This window comes from Zootoca vivipara, chromosome 6 (assembly GCF_965207765.1).
Source record: "Zootoca vivipara chromosome 6, rZooViv2.hap1.1, whole genome shotgun sequence".
NCBI classification, from domain to species: Eukaryota; Metazoa; Chordata; class Lepidosauria; order Squamata; family Lacertidae; genus Zootoca; species Zootoca vivipara.
Window position 1 is genome coordinate 13,009,615 of NC_142589.1, and position 23,736 is coordinate 13,033,350.

Sequence of the window (23,736 nt, forward strand, 5' to 3'; positions counted from 1 at the left end):
GAAAAGACAAAGTCTAAAGTCTCACTCCAAACTGTGTAGGGCAGCATGCTGGATACTGATCCTTGGCAATGCATTCAACAATATGGCAACATCCAGGAGCGTACTCAATACCAAGTCAGACCATTGACCAATCTAGCCCAGTAGTGTAACTGGCAGTGGCTCCCCAGTCTCTGGCTGAGAAGGGTCCTTCCCATTACCTGCTGCTACCTGATCCTTTTTAACTGGAGATGCTGGGGATTGAACCTGGAGTGTTCTGCATGCAAAGTGCCTGCTCTTAACACAGACCTACATTACTTCCCTGGCTACCCGCAACATAGAGCCAACTTATACCTTTAATCGGGTCCCTTTGGCACCAGTGGAGTCTGCCCTCTCACTCCCTGCAAGATCCACGAGGCTAATTTTGCTAACCTGGAAAGAAAAGCATGGTCAAATAAGGCAGGGAAAAGAAAGAAAGCCAGCAATTTCATCTTGGTCCCACAATATTCAGGTGCCCAGGGTAAACACTCTCCTGCACAGTATCAGATGCCTGCTATAAAGTCCCAATAAGTTCAGCTTTCAGATATCCAAATACAGTACGCAGGAATATACAGTACCTCCCCTATATTTTAGCCATTGCTTACAAAGAGGCAGATTTAAAAACGTGACACAGCCAGCATGACTTTCAGAACTTTATATATCACAGATTCTGCATACTTGAAGAGGCTTATGTCATCATAGAACAGGAAGCTGCTCTACATATCAGGGCACCAGTGTCACCAGAATCAGGGCTGTCAATGGCATACTAACACCACCCATCTCATGACCCCTAGTTTAACTGTTCCTTTTCTGATCACTATCCCATGACTTCATGCCTGAAACAAAAACCTCAAGCATAGCAATGATTAAAAATACTTAACTGGGAATAAAACATGCAGCCTCAGCAGCTATATGCAACATTAGGATGCTGGCCATGTTTACTGTTTTGCACACAGGAATTTGTATTCACCTGGGATGGAATTTATATTGGGGGTGTGAGGAGAAATGCATTACAACCATCTGGCCAGAAAATTGCAGGTTGCTAGTTTTGATTATCTTCATCTAACAAACAAGTTAAATCAACAACATGACAAGCAGGTCACCGTCCTCCTGTAACTTTGCAGAGTGTTAATGTGAGAGAACATATAAACAGCCCTGCAGCTGAATCAGGCCAAAGTCACACCTAGTCCAGCATCCTGCTCTCACAGCACCCAACCAGTTGCCCCAATGCGAAGCCTACAAGCAGAACCTCAGCACAACAGCACTCTCTTCATTTGCAATTCCCAGCAACTGGTATTCAGAGGCATACTGCCTCCAACAGTAGACAGAGAACATAGCCATTGTGGCTAGTAGTGATGTTCTTTTGAAGCCATCCAAATTAGTGGCCATCACTACCTCTTGTGGGAGCGAATTCCATCATTTAACTGTGTGTTGTGTGCACATTCAGCTACACCAGATGTCCATGAGTTCTAGAAGTATGAGAAGTTCTCTTCACATAATGCATCATTTTATGAGACACTTCTATAATGCCCTCCCTTACTCACATTTTTCCCCTCATGTAAAAAGCCCCAGATACTGTATTGTAGAGAGATAAATGTTTATTATTAGAACTGAAAGGCTCTATAAGTACCCCAGTTGCACAATGCACAGTGCTAAAGCTTCTCTTGTTTCCTCCCACCCAAAAGTAGCATTCAGGCCAGAGAGACTCTTCCCCCATGAAGAATAAGCTCCCCTTTTAAACATGCAAATCCCTCCACAGTTTAAAAAGGCGGCTTGCTTATTGCCACCTCCAAAGGAAACTAGGCCAACAGGGAGGATGGAGAAGAAGAAGAGAGAGTTAATGAGGCGGTAATTAGTTAAGCCCTGCCAAGCAGAAACACTGGCACTTCTGTGCAGAAGGAGGGGGGGGTTTACTCAGGCTCTCCTTATGCTACAGCTACAGAGATCTTCTTTCTTAGCATTGTATCCTACTAAGGCCAAACTCTTAAGATATATTTAAAGCACTCTGATAGCACTTTAAACTGGCATGGCTTCCCACAAAGTATCCTAGATTTCCTAAGAGACCCTTACTCCCCTCCCAGAGCTATAATTCTCAGAGTTCCCTGGGAAAAGAGACTGTTAAACCACTAGGAACTGTAGCCCTCTAAGGGGAATGAGGGTCTTCTAACAACTATACTTTCCAGAACTCTTTGGGGCAAGCCATCACTGTTTAAAGTGTTTTAAATAAATAATGTGTTAAATATATGGTGTAAATATGGTCTTAGTTGGATACAACTCTAAGCAGATCAAATGGTAATCCACCCGACATTTCTCACCACCCTTGGGAAAGAGAGCGAGGAGTTCCTAAGTCCTCCCCTGTTATGAGGAAAGTCCCTGATCTAGTTGCAAGGAGCTTGCTTTGCACCCCAGCTATTTCCCCTGATCCCCAACTCTGGAGTAGCCTACCTTCTCAGTGGAAAGGTCAGTTTCAAGGTCATGCTTCTTCTGCGTGAAAACAATAGTGAAGACTGCATGGGAACGGCTGCTGGTTTCATTCATGTTGGTAGCTGCCACCGTCCTTTAATACAGAAAAGAGAAAGGAAAAGATCAGGGTTAGAGAACAAGAACACAATTGATGGGAAGAATCAATGGGAAGTTGGCATCTTTACCATCAGACAAGGTCATCTGAACCTGAGACTAGGTTAGGGATGGGAGAACCTGCAGACTTCCAAATGTTGGTGGATTACCAAATCCCATCATCCCTTACCAAAGCCATGCTGGCTGCTGCACCTGCTGGGAGTTAGATTCTAACAATAGCCATTTCTAGACTGTGTTATGAACTGCCAGGAGTCAGGAGAGACAGCCAGACACATACCCTTGAATGCTCTGTATTTGTCTATTTGATTTGTAATCCACTTTTGGAGCTAACCTTGGCTGAAAAGTGGGGGAATTCTGGACTTTATGGAACTTGCCGAACTGACTGGGAAACTCCAGGACCAGAAGAAATGATGGAAGAAGATTGGAAGAAGTTTAAAGTTTATTTAGAAAAATATTGCAGCATTTAAAAGTTAGGATATCTTTGGAAGTCAATTTTAGGCTGTAGGGTTAGAAGTAGATGCTAGTACCGGTATAGAATGTAAGATGAATATATGTAACTGTTATAATGTGAGGAATTTATAGTAATGGCTAAATTGTAAAAAATGTTTCAGATTATGATTTATGAAACTACTAAAGGTAAGTTGAAATGAAAATCAGATAGGGGGACTTGGGGAAGTCCACATGACAATGGTTAGAGAAATAGATGGAAAGAGAAGAGTTTATTTGTATTGCCTTTTGTTTGTTGTGTTGTTTTTTGTATCTGTATTTTTGTTTTTGTAAGTGTTGATATAAAATGAATTTTTTAAACAATAAAATAAAAAGAGAAGTGGGGGAATTCATTTGTATTAGCTCTTCCATGAGGGAGCTCAAGGCCCTCCCCCCAGGCACTGGCCACCCCCTCACCAGCAAGCAGCCGCATCATTGTGCCCTAGGATAATCTCTCTTATGCCAACCTAGTCCACAATTTTAATTTATAAGATGCGAAACAGAACTAGTAAAGCATACCATGTTATAACAACAACAACAACAACAACAACAACAATTTATTACTTATACCACACCACTGCCAGAAGTAGTTGAAGAGAAATATTTGATTGGAAGGAGAATTCAATTGTGTGCACTTGGACAATCCTATCTTGGCTTAACAAGCGAAGATATGGATGAGACTTTGGCCACATGTGCCTTTGCACAAGCAAGCAAACCAACTAACCAACTAACCAACTAGGAAGTCTTCCATTAAATATTACTTCATGTTCTATCAGTACCAGGAAACTATTGTTCAGAGGTTAGAAACAAGCCATGACATTCAACTATGTTTTGAAACTGGCTTAATACCCCATTTTGTTCAAAACCTCCTAACCAGTTTCCAGGTTCTGTTGAAATGAGAAACTATATCCAATGAAAGACTTCCTGGCTCACACACAAGGTCTGACTGACTGGCCAAAATGTTTGTTAGGCAATACTCCTAATGGTTATATTCATAAGTTGACAGGGAAATTATTTTCACTGTTATACTAGCAAATATTTTTAAGACCTGACAGCTGTGTGAGTTGTGAAACACCAATGTCCCTGTGCCATGCCTGAAATAACTCCCAACCTACCTAGCTTTGTTCCCAGCATCCATGAGGTCCGCAATATCAGTGTAAGAAGTGACAGCAAGTTTTGACAGGTCTTCCACGTACGGCCCGAGCAGAGGGTGCTCCCGGACACGTAGATTCCCCTTGTTCTTGGGGTTCAGCAGATCACGGACTCTCTCACAGTAGATCTCCATGTAACTGACCTGCAAGAAGATACACACACACACACACACACACACACACACACACACACACACACACTGTTCAAATCTGGACAATTGTGAGAAAACCAATACAGGAAAATGATGTTAAGGAAGAGGTTTACTCAAAACAGGTGACCCAGGGAGTATGGAGAGAGAAATATATTTAGAAAGATCCTCTCTTACAGAGTTAAAAATAATCATCATCATTTAAGAAGGCTCCATTATTCACAATGATTATGTTTCAGAACAAGCAATCAATATGCACTTTGCCTGAAAGAGTTACGTAAGAGCTCTTTAGATTACTCTAGCATCTACATAGAAAAATAACATGAGAGGACTTTATCCATCCAAAAAGCAATTGAGCTAATGAGACCACCTTACGTAAGTCAGATCATATCACTGTTCCTTCTAGCCCATTATGGCCAACTCCAGGGAAATATGTGGCCCTCCATATCTTGTTGGACTACAGCTCCCATCATCTCTCACTATTGGCCATGCTAGCTGAGGTTAACGGCTGCTGTTGTAGATCAATATCAGGGTGGACCTGATGTTGGGAAAAGTTTATTTACTCCTCATCCTGGAGAGGAGGCAAAAGACTTCAGAGGACCCTGCCTGATCCTTCCAGTAGGAGGCACCATCCCTATCAGGAATGTCCTCCAGCAATATCTGGCGAAGGTATGTATGTATGTATGTATGTATGTATGTATATACATACATACATGTGTTTGTGTGCGTACCCAGGCATGTGTGATTGCTGCTTTGCCCAAAGCTACAAATGGAGTGTCGGAAAGCCTTTTTAGCAACCAAAGAAGGAAACGACAGGTGTGCATTGTAGCTGGAGGGGGTATGACTGCTTCAGAGCCCAAAGAATGCGGGTGACTGGGGTGACCGGAAGGTAGCATAATAGACAGAGCTGTGCCTGAACAAACGCATTTTTCCTGTTAACACGACACAACAATGACAATTCCTAGGCTGTCTGCCAAGCCAATGCTTAGGAGGATGTGTGTCCATAAGTTGGCAAACGACTGAAATGCAGCCTAGGTAAAAATAGCACACTGCTGCGTGTATTTGTTCCATGTGCTTTCATCAGGCCTCCTTATTCAACAGGCAATGGGGGCGGCTTCTGCTAAACCCTCCCAGACTGGCTGAATTGGCTGTATAAGGATTTGGAGGAAAGGGACAGATCCTGACTTGAAGAGCTCATAACTGCGCAAAAAGATGTGTCTTTTGGCTGCATCATAGTAGACCCATCAAACCTAATTTACTTGCATTAACGTCAGTGGATCTACTCTGAGTAGGATATAGCTAGAAACAATCCTTTATTATTTTGGCAGGCAGTGATGAGACAACTGGTTTCCCAATGTCAAATCTGCCCTCCCTTCGCACCAAGTATTTGTAAAATAAAATTCACCATGAGCTTATAAATACAGTGCTGAGTTTGTAACCAGAAGACAGGGCAAATGAGGCTCCAAAACATTTTTAAGGTCTAGAAGGCATGACCTACCAGCAGCTAGCACAACATCAACCCCTTCTTGCTATTTTAAATCAGCAGCAGTGGTGGCCAGCAGTGAAGGAAATGAAGGGGGGCTGGGGGGCTGGGACTGGGGCTTTTGTGGGGAGCCTGTGGAGAAGAGACATTTGAGAAGAGGGCAAGCAGTAGCATGAAGGCTTAGGTTATATGCCACAGGTGGGATGCTCAAATCTGGCTGGAGGGTGAAAAAATGACATTAGAGACATTAGTATTGCTGATGAAAGCATTTCAGAAGGTAATGGGCTATTCCTTAGACTGGAGTGGTGAACTGTTTTTAGGCTGAGGGCCGTAATTCCTTATGCACAATATTCTGTGGGCCACTTACCAATGGTGGGTGGAGCCAGAGGCAAAAACAGAACAAGAAATGTAAATGTTACCTTCCTACAGTAGGCTGATTTCTACATACAATCACACACTCCTCTCTCATTTGAGGAGGGTGTGAAGCAGTAGTGGGTGCAGTCTAGATCACCCCCAAGTTCCTACACCATATTGTAACAAAGCCAATGCATGTGTAATGGAAATAATAACATAGTCTTCTCCTGCCTGCCCACGCCTCCATTTCCTCAATTCCTCTCATGCTTCCTTCTGCCAGTTTTAGATTGTAAGTGCCTTGGGGTAGAGACTTGACATACCTGCTCTTTGTAAAATGCCAGATGGTGCTATACAGACACAAACACACATACAAAGCTGATCAGCGGGACCAAGGATTATGTCTCAATATCACAAGACACTTACCTCCACAGAGTAAGATATTTCCTCATTGCTGTTGTCATTGATCTTCTCAAACAGCTCTTCGCAGAGCTATAAAGAGATTAGAGAGAGAGCATCACTCTACAACCAGGGAGAAGGCGAACTGTAAGAAAAGTCCCTGCGGTGCTTAATCTACTGTGCTTCCAGTGTTTCTGTCCAATACATGGGGCCTGGCAGAGAGGCTACTAATCCATTCCCCATGTCCACCCCACACCCCCAAAACACACTTGGCAGCCAATCCATTTAGCCTTCATGCAGATATTGATTATAACCAAATTCAACTTTAGCATTGGGGGAAGGGGAAAATTAGAACTCCTAGGAGGGCATTAGAACTCGGAGAGGGATAATTAAGATGTTAAATCTTCCCAGAACCAGCTGTGAAAACACCTTGACTTATTTTTAAGAAGAATCACTTTTGGAGTTCATCTGCTGGAATTTTAAAAGCAAAATAAACTCAGTTTGGGAGGTTGTTGGGGTTAACAACCCTGTCAGCTAACCTACCCAGTTACTGATAATCTCACTTCTATACTTCTTCGGTCACAACCGCACCACACATTTTAAGTACTCTTATACCACTTTAAGGGACACAGGTGGCGCTATGGGTTAAACCACAGAGCGTAGAGCTTGCTGATCAGAAGGTCGGCGGTTCGAATCCCTGTGACGGGGTGAGCTTCCGTTGCTCGGTCCTAGCTCCTGCCAACCTAGCAGTTCGAAAGCACCTCAAAGTGCAAGTAGATAAATAGGTACCGCTCCAAGCGGGAAAGTAAATGGCGTTTCTGTGCACTGCTCTGCTTTGCCAGAAGCTGCTTAGTCATGCTGGCCACATGACCCGGAAACTGTACGCCGGCTCCCTCAGTCAATAACGCGAGATGAGCGGTGCAACCCCAGTCGGTCACGACTGGACCTAATGGTCAGGGGTCCCCTTTACCTTTACCTATACCACTTTAAACAGACAAAAAATTCTGGGGGCTGTCATATGTAATGGGTGATGAGACTCCTACTTCCTCCATAAAGATACAATTTCCAGATCTCCCTAGGAAGAGGGATGGATTGTTAAACCACTTTGGGAACTGTGGCTCTATGAGGTAAATAGGGCTCTCCTAATAACTCTTAACACCCTTTACAAATGACAGGTCCCAGGATTCTTGGTGGTAGGGGTGAACACACGACTGTTTAAAGTGGTAGGATAGTGCTTTAAATGTATAGTTTGGACCACTAATTGTGCATTTGTGGTTTAAGTATGAGGTGCAGTTGTGGCCTTCCTTAGTTCTTTGTTGCAGGTGGAACTTAAGAGCTGACAATGGGGGCTATAGAGGCCTGAGCAGGCACTAATGGTTGAAGCAATCACACCCCAACCAGCATGCAATTCAGTGCAAAAATGAAGTTTTTGGAGTCTGTTTCCAGGAAACCCGGATTTTATACTCTAAAGTGTACATACATAATAAAATCTGTTAAATATCTGCTTAACTTCATTTATGCTGGGTGGGTGGGTGGGTTAAGCCTTTGCCTTCCAAAGGGAGGCTGACAGAGAGAGAAAATTGCTCCTGTTTCAGCAGCCAAAGGAGGGGGGGGAGCACATGCCTGTAGCAATGAAGACAAAGAGGCATTTTAGAGGATATGGTGGGGGAAGTTTTACCATCCTGAAATAACTAGTAAGGGTGGTAGAAAAGAGTAGCAGAAAGAAAACAGGTATGAAAATAATAATAATTAAAGATTATGTCCAAAGGAGCACCAGTGCAAGGATTTCTGCTTGCGCAACACAATGATCTCCCCCTCCCCTCCATTCTGTGAGCCCCCTAAATCTGATCTGGGGTTCCCCCAACTCTCCCTAACAGATTTGGGGAGGACGCAGAACACGCACAGGGAGGAGTTCTGTTGCACACATGTAAATCCTTGCGCTAACAAACAAGTGTGTTGGATACTGCCTTAAATTCTCCTATATTCTAAAAACTTAGAATCATACAAACGTTCTATACCCATGGGGGGGCAGGCAACATCAAAAGGCTTGGGGGCCAGACATGCCCCGTTGCCTACCCAACCCTGATATAGAATGCAGCAACTTCATGCACAACAATCAGCACAGAGTTCAGCCTTGCTCCCTGCTTCCAAATGCAGACACACAGTCCTGGCACCTGGCTGGCATTTTGCTTAACCTACCACCAGCTTCTGGCCATAACTAAGCCCTCATCAAATGTCTGCTGTGCATGTGTTTTTCCCATTAGCACAAGAAGGGTTTTCACTGTCTATTTTACACACAGGGGGAATAGAGCCAGCAGCATCTGCTGCTGATCCTATAGCAGAACGAGGGCACAAAATGCTTATTCAGCAAAATGTATTTATTGAGGCTGAAACCTAGTCTCAGCTACTGCCTCCCCTCCCACACACACTTCATTCAATTAACTTGATAGCAGCAGCAGCACAACCAATGGCAAGTTATACATAGGAACATAGGAAGCTGCCTTATACTTAGTTGGTCTTTAAGGTGCTACTGAAGGAATTTTTTTATTTGCCTTATACAGAGTCAGGCCATTGTGCCATCGAGATAAGTGTTGTCCAAGATGACTGATAAGAGCTCTTCAGGGTTTCAGGCAAAGAATATTCCCAGCCCAACCTGGAGATGCTAGCAATTGAATCTGGGGCCTCCTGCATACAGAGCAGAGGCACTAACCACTTAGCTACAATCCTTCCCTTAACACATAGGAACATAACAAGCTGCCTTATACAGAGTCAGATCACTGGGTCATTGAGCTCAGTAAATATGCAAATATGAGATTGTTCCTTTTCAAGTGCCTCACCCAAATCCACTTTTCCTCTTCTTCTTTTTTAGGATAGTCATTATAATTGGCTGATCACTGGTTCGTGTTTGTTCCTCTTGCTACTGGCAACTGAGCTACGCCCTCCTTATAGATTTGTTTGCTGTTCTGTATTTTCCTGTTTTTCTGACTCATTCTTACTGCTGCCTTGTTTTTATAGTGACTGTCAGAATTGATGATTTTATGGTTGCTAGCCACTTAGATGTATCCTACATTCTCTGGAAAAGACATATATATATATATATATATATATATATATACACATACATACAAACTTTTCTCTCTCTGTAGGTGACAAACCTAAAGTTCTTTGAGATGGCATGTTGCATTTTCACCTACGGTATTCTTGTATGGACACAGTTACCCCCAAAAGTGTGCAAATGAATGTGTTCTTTCTGCTACAGGTTTTCCATAAGTAATAATATTTTGATTGTGCTCTTACAAAATGTTGAAACAAAAGCACTTAAATCCTAACATGAGGGGATAACTTTAATTGTGACTATTTAAAATTTCTTCTTTCTTCCCACACCTCTTGCATTTCTTAAAGGGAGGCAACGATTCTGGTTGAGGAAAAGAAATTGGAATCTGATTCCTGTAAGCTTCAGAGAAATCCCATGCGAAAGCCAATTGCTAGAAGCATTTTGCAAAGCAGAGCATCCCAAGACTCTTCCTTACCTGTGGTATGATCCCTGCCTGATTCTCCTCCTGCTTCCCCATCATCGTGTAGGATTTCCCAGCTCCAGTTTGGCCATAGGCAAAGATACAGACATTGTAGCCTTCAAAGGCGTGCAGCAACATCTCCTTACCAATATCATTGTACACACGATTCTGAGATGCGAAGCAAGGATCGTCGGGCTGCAAAGATTTAAAGAGAAGGGTAAGTGGAGAGTCAGTATGGATCCTGTTAGGAATGGAACAACTGTAAAAGGTCTCCCATTAGGGCATCTGGCAGGTTAATGTGAGAACAGAATGCTGGACTATGAGGGGCCTTTCATCTCATCTAGCAGATCTCATGTGGTATGTTCTTAAGGGAAAGAGATAAGGGAATCCAAACATTGTGATACAGCCTTCCACAGAAAGGCAGTAGCAGCTGTGAACAGGCAAGACTGGTAAAGAATGGTAAGGGTTCCTAATGTAGGAAGCACTCCTAGGCCATATAAAGCCGCCCTCTGTGGAGTCAGGCTGCATTAGTCCCACTAGCCCAGGAATGTCTACTCTTGACTGGCAACTAGTCTCCAAGGTTTCATCTAGACTTGCTTCTGAGGACTTTTTCCCTAGAGATGTCAAGGATCCTATTGAGGGATCTGGTTGGCCACTCTGCAAACAGGATGGTGGACCTTCAACCTGATCCCAGCAGGCTCTTCTTATGTTTGTAAACAATAGGTATTTATGAAGGACATACGGTACCCTCAGGGAATACAACGCTTAAGATCAGGGATGGGGAACCATCTTCAGCCCAAGGGCCACATTCCCTTCAGGGCGACTTTATGGGGCCACATGCCAGAAGGGCTGGGCTAGAAGCATAAGTGGGCAGAGCAAATAATGACCACTTGCCTCTGTACAGTAGGCTAGTATCTACACATATCTACACCTCTCTACATCCTCCTCCATTCAGGCAAGTCATAGTTCAAGGATACAGTCCAACCATACAAAAAATACTCAAGCAGAAAACAAAGCAGGGCTTGTAAGGGGGGGGTGTTGCCTGAGGAGAAGGAGTGTGGCTGGGGAGGGATGTTCAGCCTTGGAAGAATCCCAAGGGTCAGAGAGATACAGGCCTGGAGGCCTGAAGTTCCTCACCCCTGTTTAAGATGTTCCTCCACTACCACAACCAGTTACCAAAGAAAGTTTGCAGTTCCTATCACTCAAGTGTATCCTCTTGCACCTTTATCTATAGATTAGAATTAGATATGGCCACATTGGTATATAAGTAACAGTGGTAACTACTTAAAAGGAAGGTGATGAACTTCTAAGTCTCCTGGAGCCCTGCAGTTGCCAGTGCTTTTTGTTTCAGGAAATCAAGAGGATCTGCTTCTAATCTCAGCGACAAAGTGCAACCAGTCATGAAAACTAACCAGCTCATGCAGCTGTCCAAGCAGACTTCCCCAACTGTTTTATTAAAAGCATCTTGCTAATTTGTAATCCCAAGGAAGAACCTTGTCGCAAGTAGATATCTTCTGCAAGTTAGCAAGTGGACAAGCAGGGCTGGGAGAAAACTAAAGGCAGCTGAAGTCGTTTACAGTGACAGCTTTATTTGGTTGACAAATCTGGAAGTATTGGGGCAGTCTAGGGATGCAAACCTTGCTCACGTTTTGAGGAACATAAACTAAAAAATTAAACGGGGGTAGTGAGGCCAAATTCATAAACTGTTGAAATATTCGTAGGGGAGAAAGGGAAACTCAGTTATAGAAGAGGGCAAGTAGTGAAACTGCCATGCATGCACACTGAAGAAGTGTGCATGCACACGAAAGCTCATACCAAAATATAAACTTAGTTGGTCTTTAAGGTGCTACTGAAGGAATTTTTTTATTTTGCCATGCTATTACTGCAGCTTACAGGGTGATCAATTACTGCATATTACGGGTACGCCATTGTTCACATGTCACAATAAGCCAGGTTTTGCCATGAAGAAGCCAGTGCCTGATCACTCCCACACTGTTAAAATTCACACCATGATAGGACCAATCAAGGCAAAATGGCCTGGTTTCCTGTTACAGCTGAACCAAAGGTTGTGGTTTGTTTTTCCAGAACAAGCCACAGTCAGAAGCCAACCTTAAACCATAGCTTGTTGTTGGGTTATTGGTTCGTTCATAACATTAATCCATTGTTTATCAAACTATGGCCTATTCAACCATGGATTAGTGCTATGTGTGAACCTGGCCCATGTCTGAATTATGGGTTGTTTACTCACACCAAGCCATGGTCTGCATCTTTGATTTGTTCTTGGCTTATGAATCCTAGTTTTAACTATGGTTGGTGCTACGTGAAATATGAGCAGCATTCCTTAAGCATAGTTTGCTTGGCCACTCTACCCCACATATTTACCAACCTACCAAGGCACAAGGCAAGAGCAGCTGGAAAACCAACCAAGTTTTTAAAAAGCAAGCCATGGTTTGCTTGTGTTGTTAACATGGTTTACTTAAATAAACCATGGCTTAGTATTGCATCTTGTTAGGGAACAATAAACCAAAATAGCAGGTTTGGATGCAATTGAAAGACAAACTAAACTGTTTGTTTTTCTCAGTCATAACAGGTGAAGAGTGAAATGGAACAATTGATATGCCAGAAACCCTGGATTATCGCAACATACTAAATTTGCTCCAGTGTATGAATCCTCAGTACCAAACATTTGTAGTACCAAATAAAGAGAGTAAAGTGCTACAGAGCATTAGAAAAATAACTTTCCCTCTTCTCCTATTACCCCAACTAGTCCCAGTGCTTTGCCAGCTTGCACAGGCTCTAGTTCCAACCCTCAAGCTGAGAACTCAGTACATCAAATTGAAATAAAATATAAAGGGCATAAGAAGAGAAGTCAGTGCCAGATGCTCCTTTTTTAATAAAAAAGGGGGGAACAATTGAACAATTGTGTTTCACAATCTCACTGAAGAAAGATACAAACATACAGAAGGCTTCAGAGAGCAAGCAAGTTCAAAGAGAAGAAAAAATAATACTATTTCTTTAAAAAGAGGCTTCCAAGCATGACATAATCCGGAGCATCAGCTGACAAGCAGAACATTTTCCCGTTCAAGGAATAAGTGGAGCAGATTAACCCACAACAAGATGACTGCCCTGCTATGCTCTCTGTGGAAAACCAACTTACTACTCAATTAAGAGGAATAGCTTGGGGGAGAGGATTGGGAGAGAGAACGCGGACACAGGCATGCAAGAGTGCAAGGATCAGATGCTAAATTTTATCTTGGTGGGGCAAGTTCATCATCACCACACTCTGATGGGAACTACCGTATGTATCATACTACAATGGTGATGCCGAGGGACAAGAGAGGGGTGTGACCAAGACCACCTAAATGCGTTTGGAGCAAGAGGGGACATTTCAGCCAGGTGCTTTCCTGCTCTGCATCACAACATCAGCTCCCTCTTTCACAGACTCAGAACCCAAATAACAGTGGGGTCTATGCAGAACAGCAGTCTTGGAAGACTGTCTTGGAAGCCAAGTATAAAAACAGCTTTTGCCAACCTTGTGCCTTCCACATGTTTTGGACTACAACTCCCATCAGCCCCCAGCGAATGATGGGCAGGGCCAGAGGCAAAAGCAGACAGAGCAATTAATATAAATTTTAGTTTTGTACAGTAAGCTACTTTGCACACACCCCTCTCTATCTACACAAGGAAAATACATTATCACAGTTCAAGGACACAGTGTAATCAAAAACACTTGCCATGTATGGCCAAGTGAGTGAGAAGAGTGGCCTGGGGAAAGAGGAATGTGGCCTAGAGAAAGTACTGAGGGCCAGACAGTGATGCCTGGGGGTGGGGTTGCCACCTGCCCTGTATAACACATGATTGTCCCATACAGCAGTACCTCAGGTTACAAACTTAATTCATTCCAGAGGTCCGTTCTTAAACTGAAACCGTTCTTAACATGAGGCATGCTTTCGCTAATGGGGCCTTCCGCTGCTGCTGCACCGCCGGCGTGCAACTTCCGCTCACATCCCAGGGCAAAGTTTGCAACTAGGGGCATCTGCTTCTGGGTTAGTGGAGCACGTTACCCGAAGCATTCGTAAGGACAGTACGTAACCCGAGGTTCCACTGTATTTTAATGTAAAATGCTACGTCCTGTATTGATAGTTTTGTCCTGCAATAGTTTGTAATGGATTGCTTTGATGTCACTTCAGCACCAGATTTTTTTTGGGGGGGGGTTTCCACAACAGCCCCACATTAGGTTTCTGTGCCTGTGGTTCCCTATCCCTCGGGTAGCAAAACAGTAGGGCCATTTCATAGCTTCTTTGTTCAGGATGCAGAGATTAGAAAACAAAAACAAAAACACTCTTCAGTCCTTTGATTCTTCTGAATGAGAACCAACGGGCTCAGTGGCTACTAACCCTGCCCATACCTTCCTCTTGGACCAAAATCAATTATCCAAGTTTACATCTGTTGGGAATAGGGAGTGCTTTTCTCCATCTACTCCACCCTTATGACAACTGAAGAGCAGCCACGGCTAAGCCCAACAATTACTGGAAGTAAGCAAGATCTCAGATTCAGCTGTCCCAAGTGATTTCTCTTTTTGGGGGGGGAGGGGGGTGTTTGGAGGACAGAATGTTTTGTGACTTTAGTAGTGGGGTGGAGTAGAGAAGCTGAAGGCACAACACTGCACTGCCCTCCTCCTAATAATCCAGCAGATTAAAACTCATCTTTCACCAACCCATAAATAATCCTATAGGAAGAGTTTCCTTTCTGAACAAAAAATAAAACTAAACAGTCACAGCAGGAAAATGTTTGCTGTTCAAATTCCATTCTCCAACTCCTTGGGCCAATCCCTCTCCTCTATCATCTTTGCACACACTTGTTCTTTGCCACTTGGAATTTAATCTTTCTGAAACCCATGACGGAAAAAGCAGTTAAACATACACTGAGATGATATTTGGAAACTTCAGTTGCTAAAACCACAATACAGTCAAAGGAAGAAAACAGCTGCTTTAGGGAGTGAGGGGGGTGTCTAATCACCAACTGGACAGTCTTGGATTCCACCTTCAAAGGGGATTGTTCTATGAAACAAAATCCGAGCTCTTACCGATGTATGAGACCAGTAGGAGTAGTCAAAGCTGAAGGATTTGGGTGCTTCCTTGGGATTCTTTGGGTTGAGAATACCTAGGGAAAAATAAACAAATACATATTTATTATCGAAGAACTTCAGAAAAGGGCAGGGACAGAAGTTATGTTAAACCAGCCTTCTTTAATATAGTGCCCTCTAGATATTGCTGGAGCACAACTCCCATCATCTCTGTCCAGTGGTAATGCTGGCAAGGGCTGATGGGAGTTGGAGTCTCTAAACATATGGAAGAGAAAGCTACACTAAATCATGGTTTCAAATTGACTTGTTTCAAACAACCCATAGATAATATTGACTCAGATGATACTACTGCCTGGAGTTAACCAAAAGGAGAAGGGAAAGCTTATAAAGTCCACTTCATGGTTACATCAGAATTGAAAACAAATAAGCCCAAGGCTCACTGCAGCTTGTTCATGTCACATTAAACTATGGCTTATCTAACTCCTGTAAATACACAAATGAAGAACCTGGTATTTTTGTCTTCTAACACCTCAAAACCTAACACACATAAAAGAGTGCTATAGGAATTGCCTATAATTATATCCACTCAGCTATAGCGGTAAACCACCCCATACACTTTTTCTTTAAGACACTGTATTAAATATTTGCATTTGTAGCCAACTGTGCTTTGGCTCTGTGAAGCCAAGAGTGAACTATCTTACATTGGCATCAGAGCAATTCAATTCTAATAGGTTGGGAGGGGAAATTATTTTACTGGCTCTGTTTCATATTACCCTGACATACAGACATAAGAATGAAAGAACCCTGTTGGATCAGACCAAAAGACCCATCTAGTTCAACATCCTGTTCTCACAGTGGCCAACCAGAAGTCTATCACAAGCAGGACCCGAGTACAACACCATCCTCCCCACTTGCAATCCCCTACAACTAGTATTCAGAGGCATAAACCCTCTAATAATGGAGGGAGCAGACAGTGATTGGGACTAGTCGCCATCCACAGCCTTATCCTTCATGAATCTGCGCAGTCCCTATTCAGACAGTGACTATCATTATGTCTAAGCTGCACCAGGAGAAGGCTTTCTTGGTGGCTGTGCAAAGGCCTTGGAACTCCCTAACCAGGAAAGCTAATCTTCCCACTTTCTGTCATTACATGGACCTTATTCTCCTAGTAGATGTTTGACCTGCTGACATGTCCAGTTCTAATCCTCCCCCTGTGAGGAATTACCCTGATTTTTTTTTCATTTGCCCTATTTCTTGCTTTCTTGTTAGCTTGCAGTTTTTTATTTGATTCTTGCTCTTGTTGGAAGTTACCTTGAAGGCAGGGTATAAATCTAGCAACATACAGGGAGAGTACAACTCAGATGAAAAAAAAAAATGGTTATCTATTCTGTCACTCAGCTCCAAAGCATTCATACATGTCAGGTTATGTAAGAGTTTTCATGTAACCCCTTCGACGTATGGCTGGTGCAACAATCTCTTTTTGCTTTCCGACATCAGATTAAAACATGGTAGTTTCACCAGGCTGTTTACTCAGATTGTTTACAGGATGTTAGCGGTTAGAATTGATGCTAATATTTATTATTATTATTAATTATTATTATTATTTTATTATTATTTCATTTAAGAATCACTTCCCACAAGGCATCTCAAAGTGATTTACAACATAACATATATACAACAGTTACACATATAAAAGCAATTAAAAATTATATAAAAGCAATTTTATATAAATTTTAAATAAACACTGCTTAAAAACAAACAACATATTCATAAAATCAACTCAAATCCAAGACAGATACTAACTGGGATAAGCAATTTAGAAGGTTTGTTGAAAGGGAACAAGTGCTGAAAAGACAACGCACCTGCTTGATATGCAGCAGGAGGGAGTGCCACCCCACAGGTGCCACCATACTAAAGATCTAATTCTAACATTATGTGAACAGACCTCCTGCCTAGTTGGTGCCCTTCTACATACTGTCATAGCTGCCAAGTTCTCCCCTTTTTTAAGGGAAATTCCCTTATGCTGAATAGGCTTCCTCGCGAGAAAAGGGAAAACTTGGCAGCTATGCATACTGTTGATCCATCTATTATCATGCATCTCTCTGGGATCACTTGCAATGAAGTGCAGGTTAGAAATATTTCAAATAAACAACAAGGCAACAGTTGAACAGGTGCTCTTTGAAGCAGGTCAAGGGAATGCAGGCTTGTTCATAAAGGGGTGTGTAGGTGGGTGGGTGGAAACAAGAAATTCACAGTCATGGACACACACACACACCCAAAAAATAGGTCATCTTGTCTTTGGACCAGTAAGATCTTCTGAATGAGGTAAAAAGGAATATCTTCCTTTGAATTATAAACATATACGAAAGCTCGAGGCATCTCAGTAATGAAAAGCCCAAGGCCTCCTGGGAATTTCACAGCAGGACCCATTCAAGCCTATTTTGAAACACAGGTTAGCAGCACAAAGATAAAAGGCTGCTATGAGCCTATGGATTTGATTTCAGAGGCTTGAGACTCTACAGAGCACTGAGGGGGGAGATTTAAAGAAAAGCCCAAAGTAGAAATTGGGGATGTTTCAAGCACTGGGAAGACATATTAAACCATGCCTCTGCAAATAAAAGTAGATGCAGAGTCCACATGGGATATTTTAATGTAACTGACATTTTTTAAAGGGAGAAAGAGTCCAACAACTTTGTGAGGTATCTCACCTTTCTACAGCTAGCCAAAATCCAAGTCTAAACCCACCACAGTCCCTTATTATTTCAATGAGACCCAGGTTTTAACCTCTCTGCCCCACAGTAAATGTTTCAGGTGACATTACTTTCTGGACTGTTCATTGGCCAGTTACAACAGCTTCTTTCATCTGCCCCTTCCTCTTGTGCTATGGTTGCAAGCATGGCTCCTGAAAAGGAGAAAGCTCGCCCCCTGGCCTCTCCCAAGCTAAGAAACATAAAATGGAAGCAATGGAAAATCAACTGAGAGTGTAACAATCATGCCATCTCTCTCTCCAGTCACACATCCTGCAGAAACAATTAGGCAACCTCCAAATATTTTCTGACCACATGCTACACACACCACATCCAACGAAGATAGACCATGATTGGCTTTACTCAGGTTCAAACGTTAATGCCAAAATCTTGGTTCACATCAAAAATTTAGTTGGTGTCACACCTAGTCCAAGTCCTTTTCCTAACATAGCATGCTTGGCATCCCTTCTGTTCAGACTCAAGAGCAATCCAACTTGGTTATATGTGAAAGACTTGACCATCCTACAGATTTTGGGTCAAGAAACACAAGGCATACTCCTCAGAAACAAAAAGGTAACATCCCGTATATTTGTACAGTCTCCTACTCCATCAAGATTAGCACCCTGCAAGGGACAATAAGTTAAGACAATGGGGACGGGGAGCCCCTGAACCTTTACCATAAGAACATGAGAAGCTGTCTTATACCCATTGGTCCATCTAGTTCAGCACTGTCACTGACTGGCAGTGGCTCTACAGGGTTTCAGGCAAGGGTCATTTGCAGCCCTACAGGGAGATACTGAGAATTTAACTTGGAATCTTCTTTATGCAAGTGCTCTACCACTGAGCTACAGCCCTTATCCTTGCATTCTGCCTTCACATGGCTTCTAACACCCTTGCTTGCCACTACTCTACAATATTGCACAGACTCCGTGTTCCTGAACAAAACTGTTCTCAAAGGTTTTAGAATGGGAAGGGGATCTGTAAGGGGGCCCTGTTTCATGTGCAAACTGCAAATAGCAACTGTTGCTATTGCACCTCTCTCCTTGTTGATTCCACATTTAATGGATGTGCCTTATGTCGGTGCTCCTGATTTATGAATACCAACAGTCAGGCAAAAGCCAAGGATTAATATCGCTTACACCAGAGGCCACCCTCACATAGAGGAGAAGGCATAGACTCTGGATAGCAACAGGGGCATCAACACAAGCTATGAAATAAAAACAGAGAGCTGGTAACCCAAGCAATCCCACACATTGCAACAACCACTACATGAAGATCTACGGATATATACCGGTACTTTCATACTTTGACTGGCTCTAAAAGCAGGAAATGCCAAATGAATATTTTCAAGTCTCCCCAGTCCAACACTTTTTGTGTTTCTTATCCCATAAGCAGTTCATCAACTGCAACCACAGAGAGATAAAGGAGGGGGCAGGAAGATGCAATCCACAATGCAAAGTTTAAAGAGGTTTTCATATAACAGTTACTGTTAGCACTTATATTGAGGGTATGCTTATTTTATCCAGACTGCCAGGGTTTTAGCAACCAGCGCAGGGACACCTGGGCTGGGGGAGAGGACTGCCACTTACAGAAGAGCCTTAGCTCAATGCTAGGGCTCCTGCTTTGCACACAGAAGGTCCCAGGTTCAACCCCCAGCATCTCCAGGTAGGGCTAGGAATGTCCCCTGCCTGAAACCCTGGAGAGCCACTGTCAGTCAATCGGTGCAGACAATACTGAGATAGATGGAACATTAGTCTGACTCAGTATAAGGCTGTTTTCTATGTTCCTAAGCAAGCTCCTCTACCTAAGCCCACACAGATAAACAAGGCACAGACTTTAGATGAGAATATTTTTGCAATAGAGAAGGGCTTATGCACTCTACTGGATTTTGCTCCTACTGCTGTTATGTGCTGCTTCCCATCCAGCGGCGGAATATCACCACACTCAATAATCACAACTTGACTAGGATATGATAATCTTATTTTTTTTCCAGTGTCTGCTGATTTTTACTTCTGTCACTGTGCAACTGTGGTTATGTATAGGCAGCCGTCATGCCTAATAAAGGTTATTGATTTGATTTGTATAGGCAGCCAATGGGAGATCAGAAGGCTCTTGATCACATCACCTGGACTACATGGGGCATCACACAGTCCAGGGGTTGCTCAGCCGCCTTTGTACTTCTCATCTGTAGTACTGAGTTTCTCCCACTCTAAGACATTTCCAAAGCCATGGCCTCTTGGAACTTTGGCACCCCAGGCAGTTGCAGCCACTGCCACTTTTAGGCAAATCACTTCTATCAAGTTAACACATAGGGCCCTTCTATAAACAGCTGTTCTTGGCTTGAGGCAAGCCCATCTATTTGGCCTGCTTAGCATGTTTAAGATACTCACTTACTTGCCTCAGAGTAAAAAAACAACACCCTGGCATACATTCGCAAGGAGAAAAACACAACAGTTCATGTACATACCGTACCTATTCTTTCACTTGGGAGGCAACAATTTTGGTATAGGAATTTGGAAGGGCACATAAGCATTTAAAAAATGCAACTCTTTTCACACCATAACCAAGCTGTAGGTACACCTCAATCCACTTTCCCCTCTGATAAGACACTTTACTTTCCAACATTCTCAAGCAATAACAAACAAACCAGTCCTTCCTTGGGAATCCTAAATATCTTTGGAAGATTTCAAGGTTACAAGGACAAAGTAATCTGGCTTACAAAGACTCTGGCTTCCATCCCTTCACAAATATTGAGTCTACCCCACTAAAAGTGTGGACCTGTCTTGCACTGGAATTGAACATGGCTATGCTTCTTAACTTATGCAGGGGATAGATTGCACTCCTTGTATTCCTTGTTTTTAAATGCAATTAGATTTTATTGCCTGTATCTATGACAGTTATGGAATCTAGACAATGGGAGAGAAATACTTTGCATACCGGAGAAGCTATGCAAGGGTACTAATCTACACACACGGGACAAGCTTACGGAAGACTGAGCGGGATTTGCAGACAGGCCATCTGAAGACAGCTTCCTGCTGTAGCTAAGCTGTGGCCCTCCATATGATCTTTGATTCTACTTACCATTAGTCCCAGCATGTACAAACAGTAGTCAGAGATGATGGGACTTTGGGCCAACAACATCTGGAGAGCTCCAGGTTGGCCACTGCTGCCTTATACCTACATGAATCAAAATCCCCATGAAGGAAAACATCAAGCCATTGGTCACACGAAAGCCCTGCCACACTCAGTGCCACAGGTCACATATATGAGTAAGTCAGTGGGAAATGCCAGTACGAATGAATGTTTGAAGGAGTGCCTCAGGGAAACCCAGCTAGATGGGCAGGGTATAAATAATAAATTATTATTATAAAATTATTATCAGTATGCTGGAAAACAAAATCCTGCAGAGATACAGTAAGATGTCCACAAAGCTATATACCAGTAGTCCATTATCCAGAAAAAGTATGGTAACAATATGACTATCACCATTATTATGGCACACAACTGGTAAATCTGTGACAGTCCTCCAAGCAAACAATAGCCTAGTTCACATGACACAGGAAGTCAAAGTATGGCTTGCCAAAACCGCACAAACATGCTGTCTCCAAGAGGGTGCTAAGGTGTGGCCTAGCCCTAGTATGTTGTCCAAACTCAGGATCATAGTTAAGGTCTTTTGTTCTTAAGCATGATCTGTAGCCAAACTATGTATACAATTGTCTGAGTAAGACCAATCTGCATCTAACCAGCTATGACAAAAGTCTTTACCTTGGGAAAATGTTACATCATGGACTACGAACAAACCTGCCAGGAAAGCAGTCATGGCGTACCTTTGAGGTATATGGTTATAAAAATAGGAAGACTTCCTAAAAACAGCCACTCGACTCATCTGCAAACCTACAGAGAACCTTGGAAGTCAATTATTTTAAGTTTGCCATTTCTATGGCAACAAGCTAGTCTGGTTTCATTGAGAAAATAGTGTTAAAAGTAGAGGCACTCATTTCCTCATGATGCACTGCCTAGGATACTACATGCAGCAATTCTTAGGCTTCCCAAGTTGCCACTTTTTGATTTCCAGATTCTAAAAAGCCTCTTAAAATAGCTTTCTTAAAAGCCTCATTAGAAAAAAGAAGTCACAAAACACGTAACACTGCAGCCCATTTAAGTCAAGGATTATCTATAGAATTACAAAACAACACAGAAACGTTTTCAGGCAAGGACTGGATTTTTAACTGGCCACTGTGCTCAAGAGAACTTGTGACAAGCAAGGTCCTGATCTAGAAAGCAAAATGAGTATTTCCCAACATGCTCCAGTCAAAGTTGTATTTTCTTCTCTTTATATAATCACACCAGCTCAGTCAATTCAGTTACATTGACAAATATGAAAATAACACATTCAGATATTTAAAAGGTCAACTTTATGAATAGATCCAAGGGAGAAAGACCAAATATTGGCCACGCATGAATAAGAACTAGCCATTTTGTAAAAAAGAAATGGACCGAAAGGCAGAAACCTATAGAACATTCCATTCTTATATGAAATATTAAGATGTAGGCATTTGCCAATATTTCATGTTGAGCGCTACAATTATTCAGACATATGAATGGAGAGAGGGGCACAAAATGAAATCAATAGACAATCCTTACATGACATCTGATGCAGATTTAAAAATAAAAAAGAAAGTGCCAGCAATTTAAGAGAATGTTTTAAAAGCTCCATTTCTCAGTAAGAAGCAACAACAAGACAAAGCCCCTAGCCTTTCCTTTTCCTCTGTGAAAAACTTCAACCATCCCTATTTTATTCTCAGCTGCTTGAGCAGCTACCAGAGTTTCAGCCTCTAGGGAATGGCTGTAGAGCTTAGTGGTGAGGGCACTTGAAATCAAGCCACGGCCACAAAAGGAAGAAAGAATAAAGAACACATTTAGAATGTGCTCCTAATTACTGGCTTTGATGTTTTGACATCATAGTGATGCAATTGACTGACGGATGGGCCCTTCCACAGAATAGGGGAGGATCTGCTTCATTGACTGGATCCAGTTATCCACCCCAGGTGTAGACAATGCTGAAGGGACGCGGGTGGCGCTGTGGTCTAAACCACTGAGCCTCTTGAGCTTGCTGATCAGAAGGTTAGTGGTTCAAATCCTCGCAACGGGGTGAGCTCCCGGTGCTCTGTCCCAGCTCCTGCCAACCTAGCAGTTCGAAAGCATGCCAGCGCAAGTAGATAAATAGGAACTGCTGTGACGGGAAGGTAAACGGCATTTCCGTGTGCTCTGGCATTCGTCATGGTCCTCCATGCGCCAGTAGTGGTTTAGTCATGCTGGCCACATGACCCGGAAACTGTCTGCGGACAAACGGCGGCTCCCTTGGTCTGAAAGCGAGATGAGTGCCGCAACCTCATAGTCGCCTTTGACTGGACTTCACCGTCCAGGGGTCCTTTACCTTTACCTTTTTACCTAGACAATGCTGAGTTAGATGGAAAAATAATCTGACTTGCCATAAAGCAGTTCCCTCTGTTCCTATGATAGTGCATGCAAAGCAGATGTGGGGAACCGGTGACCCTCCAAGTGTTGCTGAACTATGACTCCCATCACCCCTGACCATTGGCCATGCTAACAGCGGTTGGGAATACGGAAGTCCCCCGTCCCCGTCCCCCCACCCCCTGCTGCAAGGCAAATTATCATAAAGACACATGGCATTAAACTGTGATACCACCAGCAGCCACAAAACAGAAGGCACATGGAACAGAAAGCAAGCAGGGGGAACAGGTTGGAAAGTAGGC

At 42.9% G+C, this 23,736-nt stretch overlaps 1 protein-coding gene across 11 annotated transcripts in view; it reads right to left on the reverse strand.

Annotated features, from left to right (window-relative positions):
* KIF1B (kinesin family member 1B) overlaps positions 1-23,736 on the reverse strand; it is a 132,450-nt gene that overhangs the window by 77,325 nt on the left and 31,389 nt on the right. For all 11 annotated transcript variants that reach the window (XM_035118329.3, XM_035118326.3, XM_088671551.1 and 8 more), the window contains exons 3-8: positions 15,213-15,289; positions 10,142-10,321; positions 6,639-6,704; positions 4,194-4,372; positions 2,461-2,572; positions 331-408 (exon numbers count right to left, since the gene is read on the reverse strand). In XM_035118329.3, the coding sequence (XP_034974220.3) occupies positions 331-408; positions 2,461-2,572; positions 4,194-4,372; positions 6,639-6,704; positions 10,142-10,321; positions 15,213-15,289 (692 nt within the window). The remainder of the gene's footprint in view (positions 1-330; positions 409-2,460; positions 2,573-4,193; positions 4,373-6,638; positions 6,705-10,141; positions 10,322-15,212; positions 15,290-23,736) is intronic.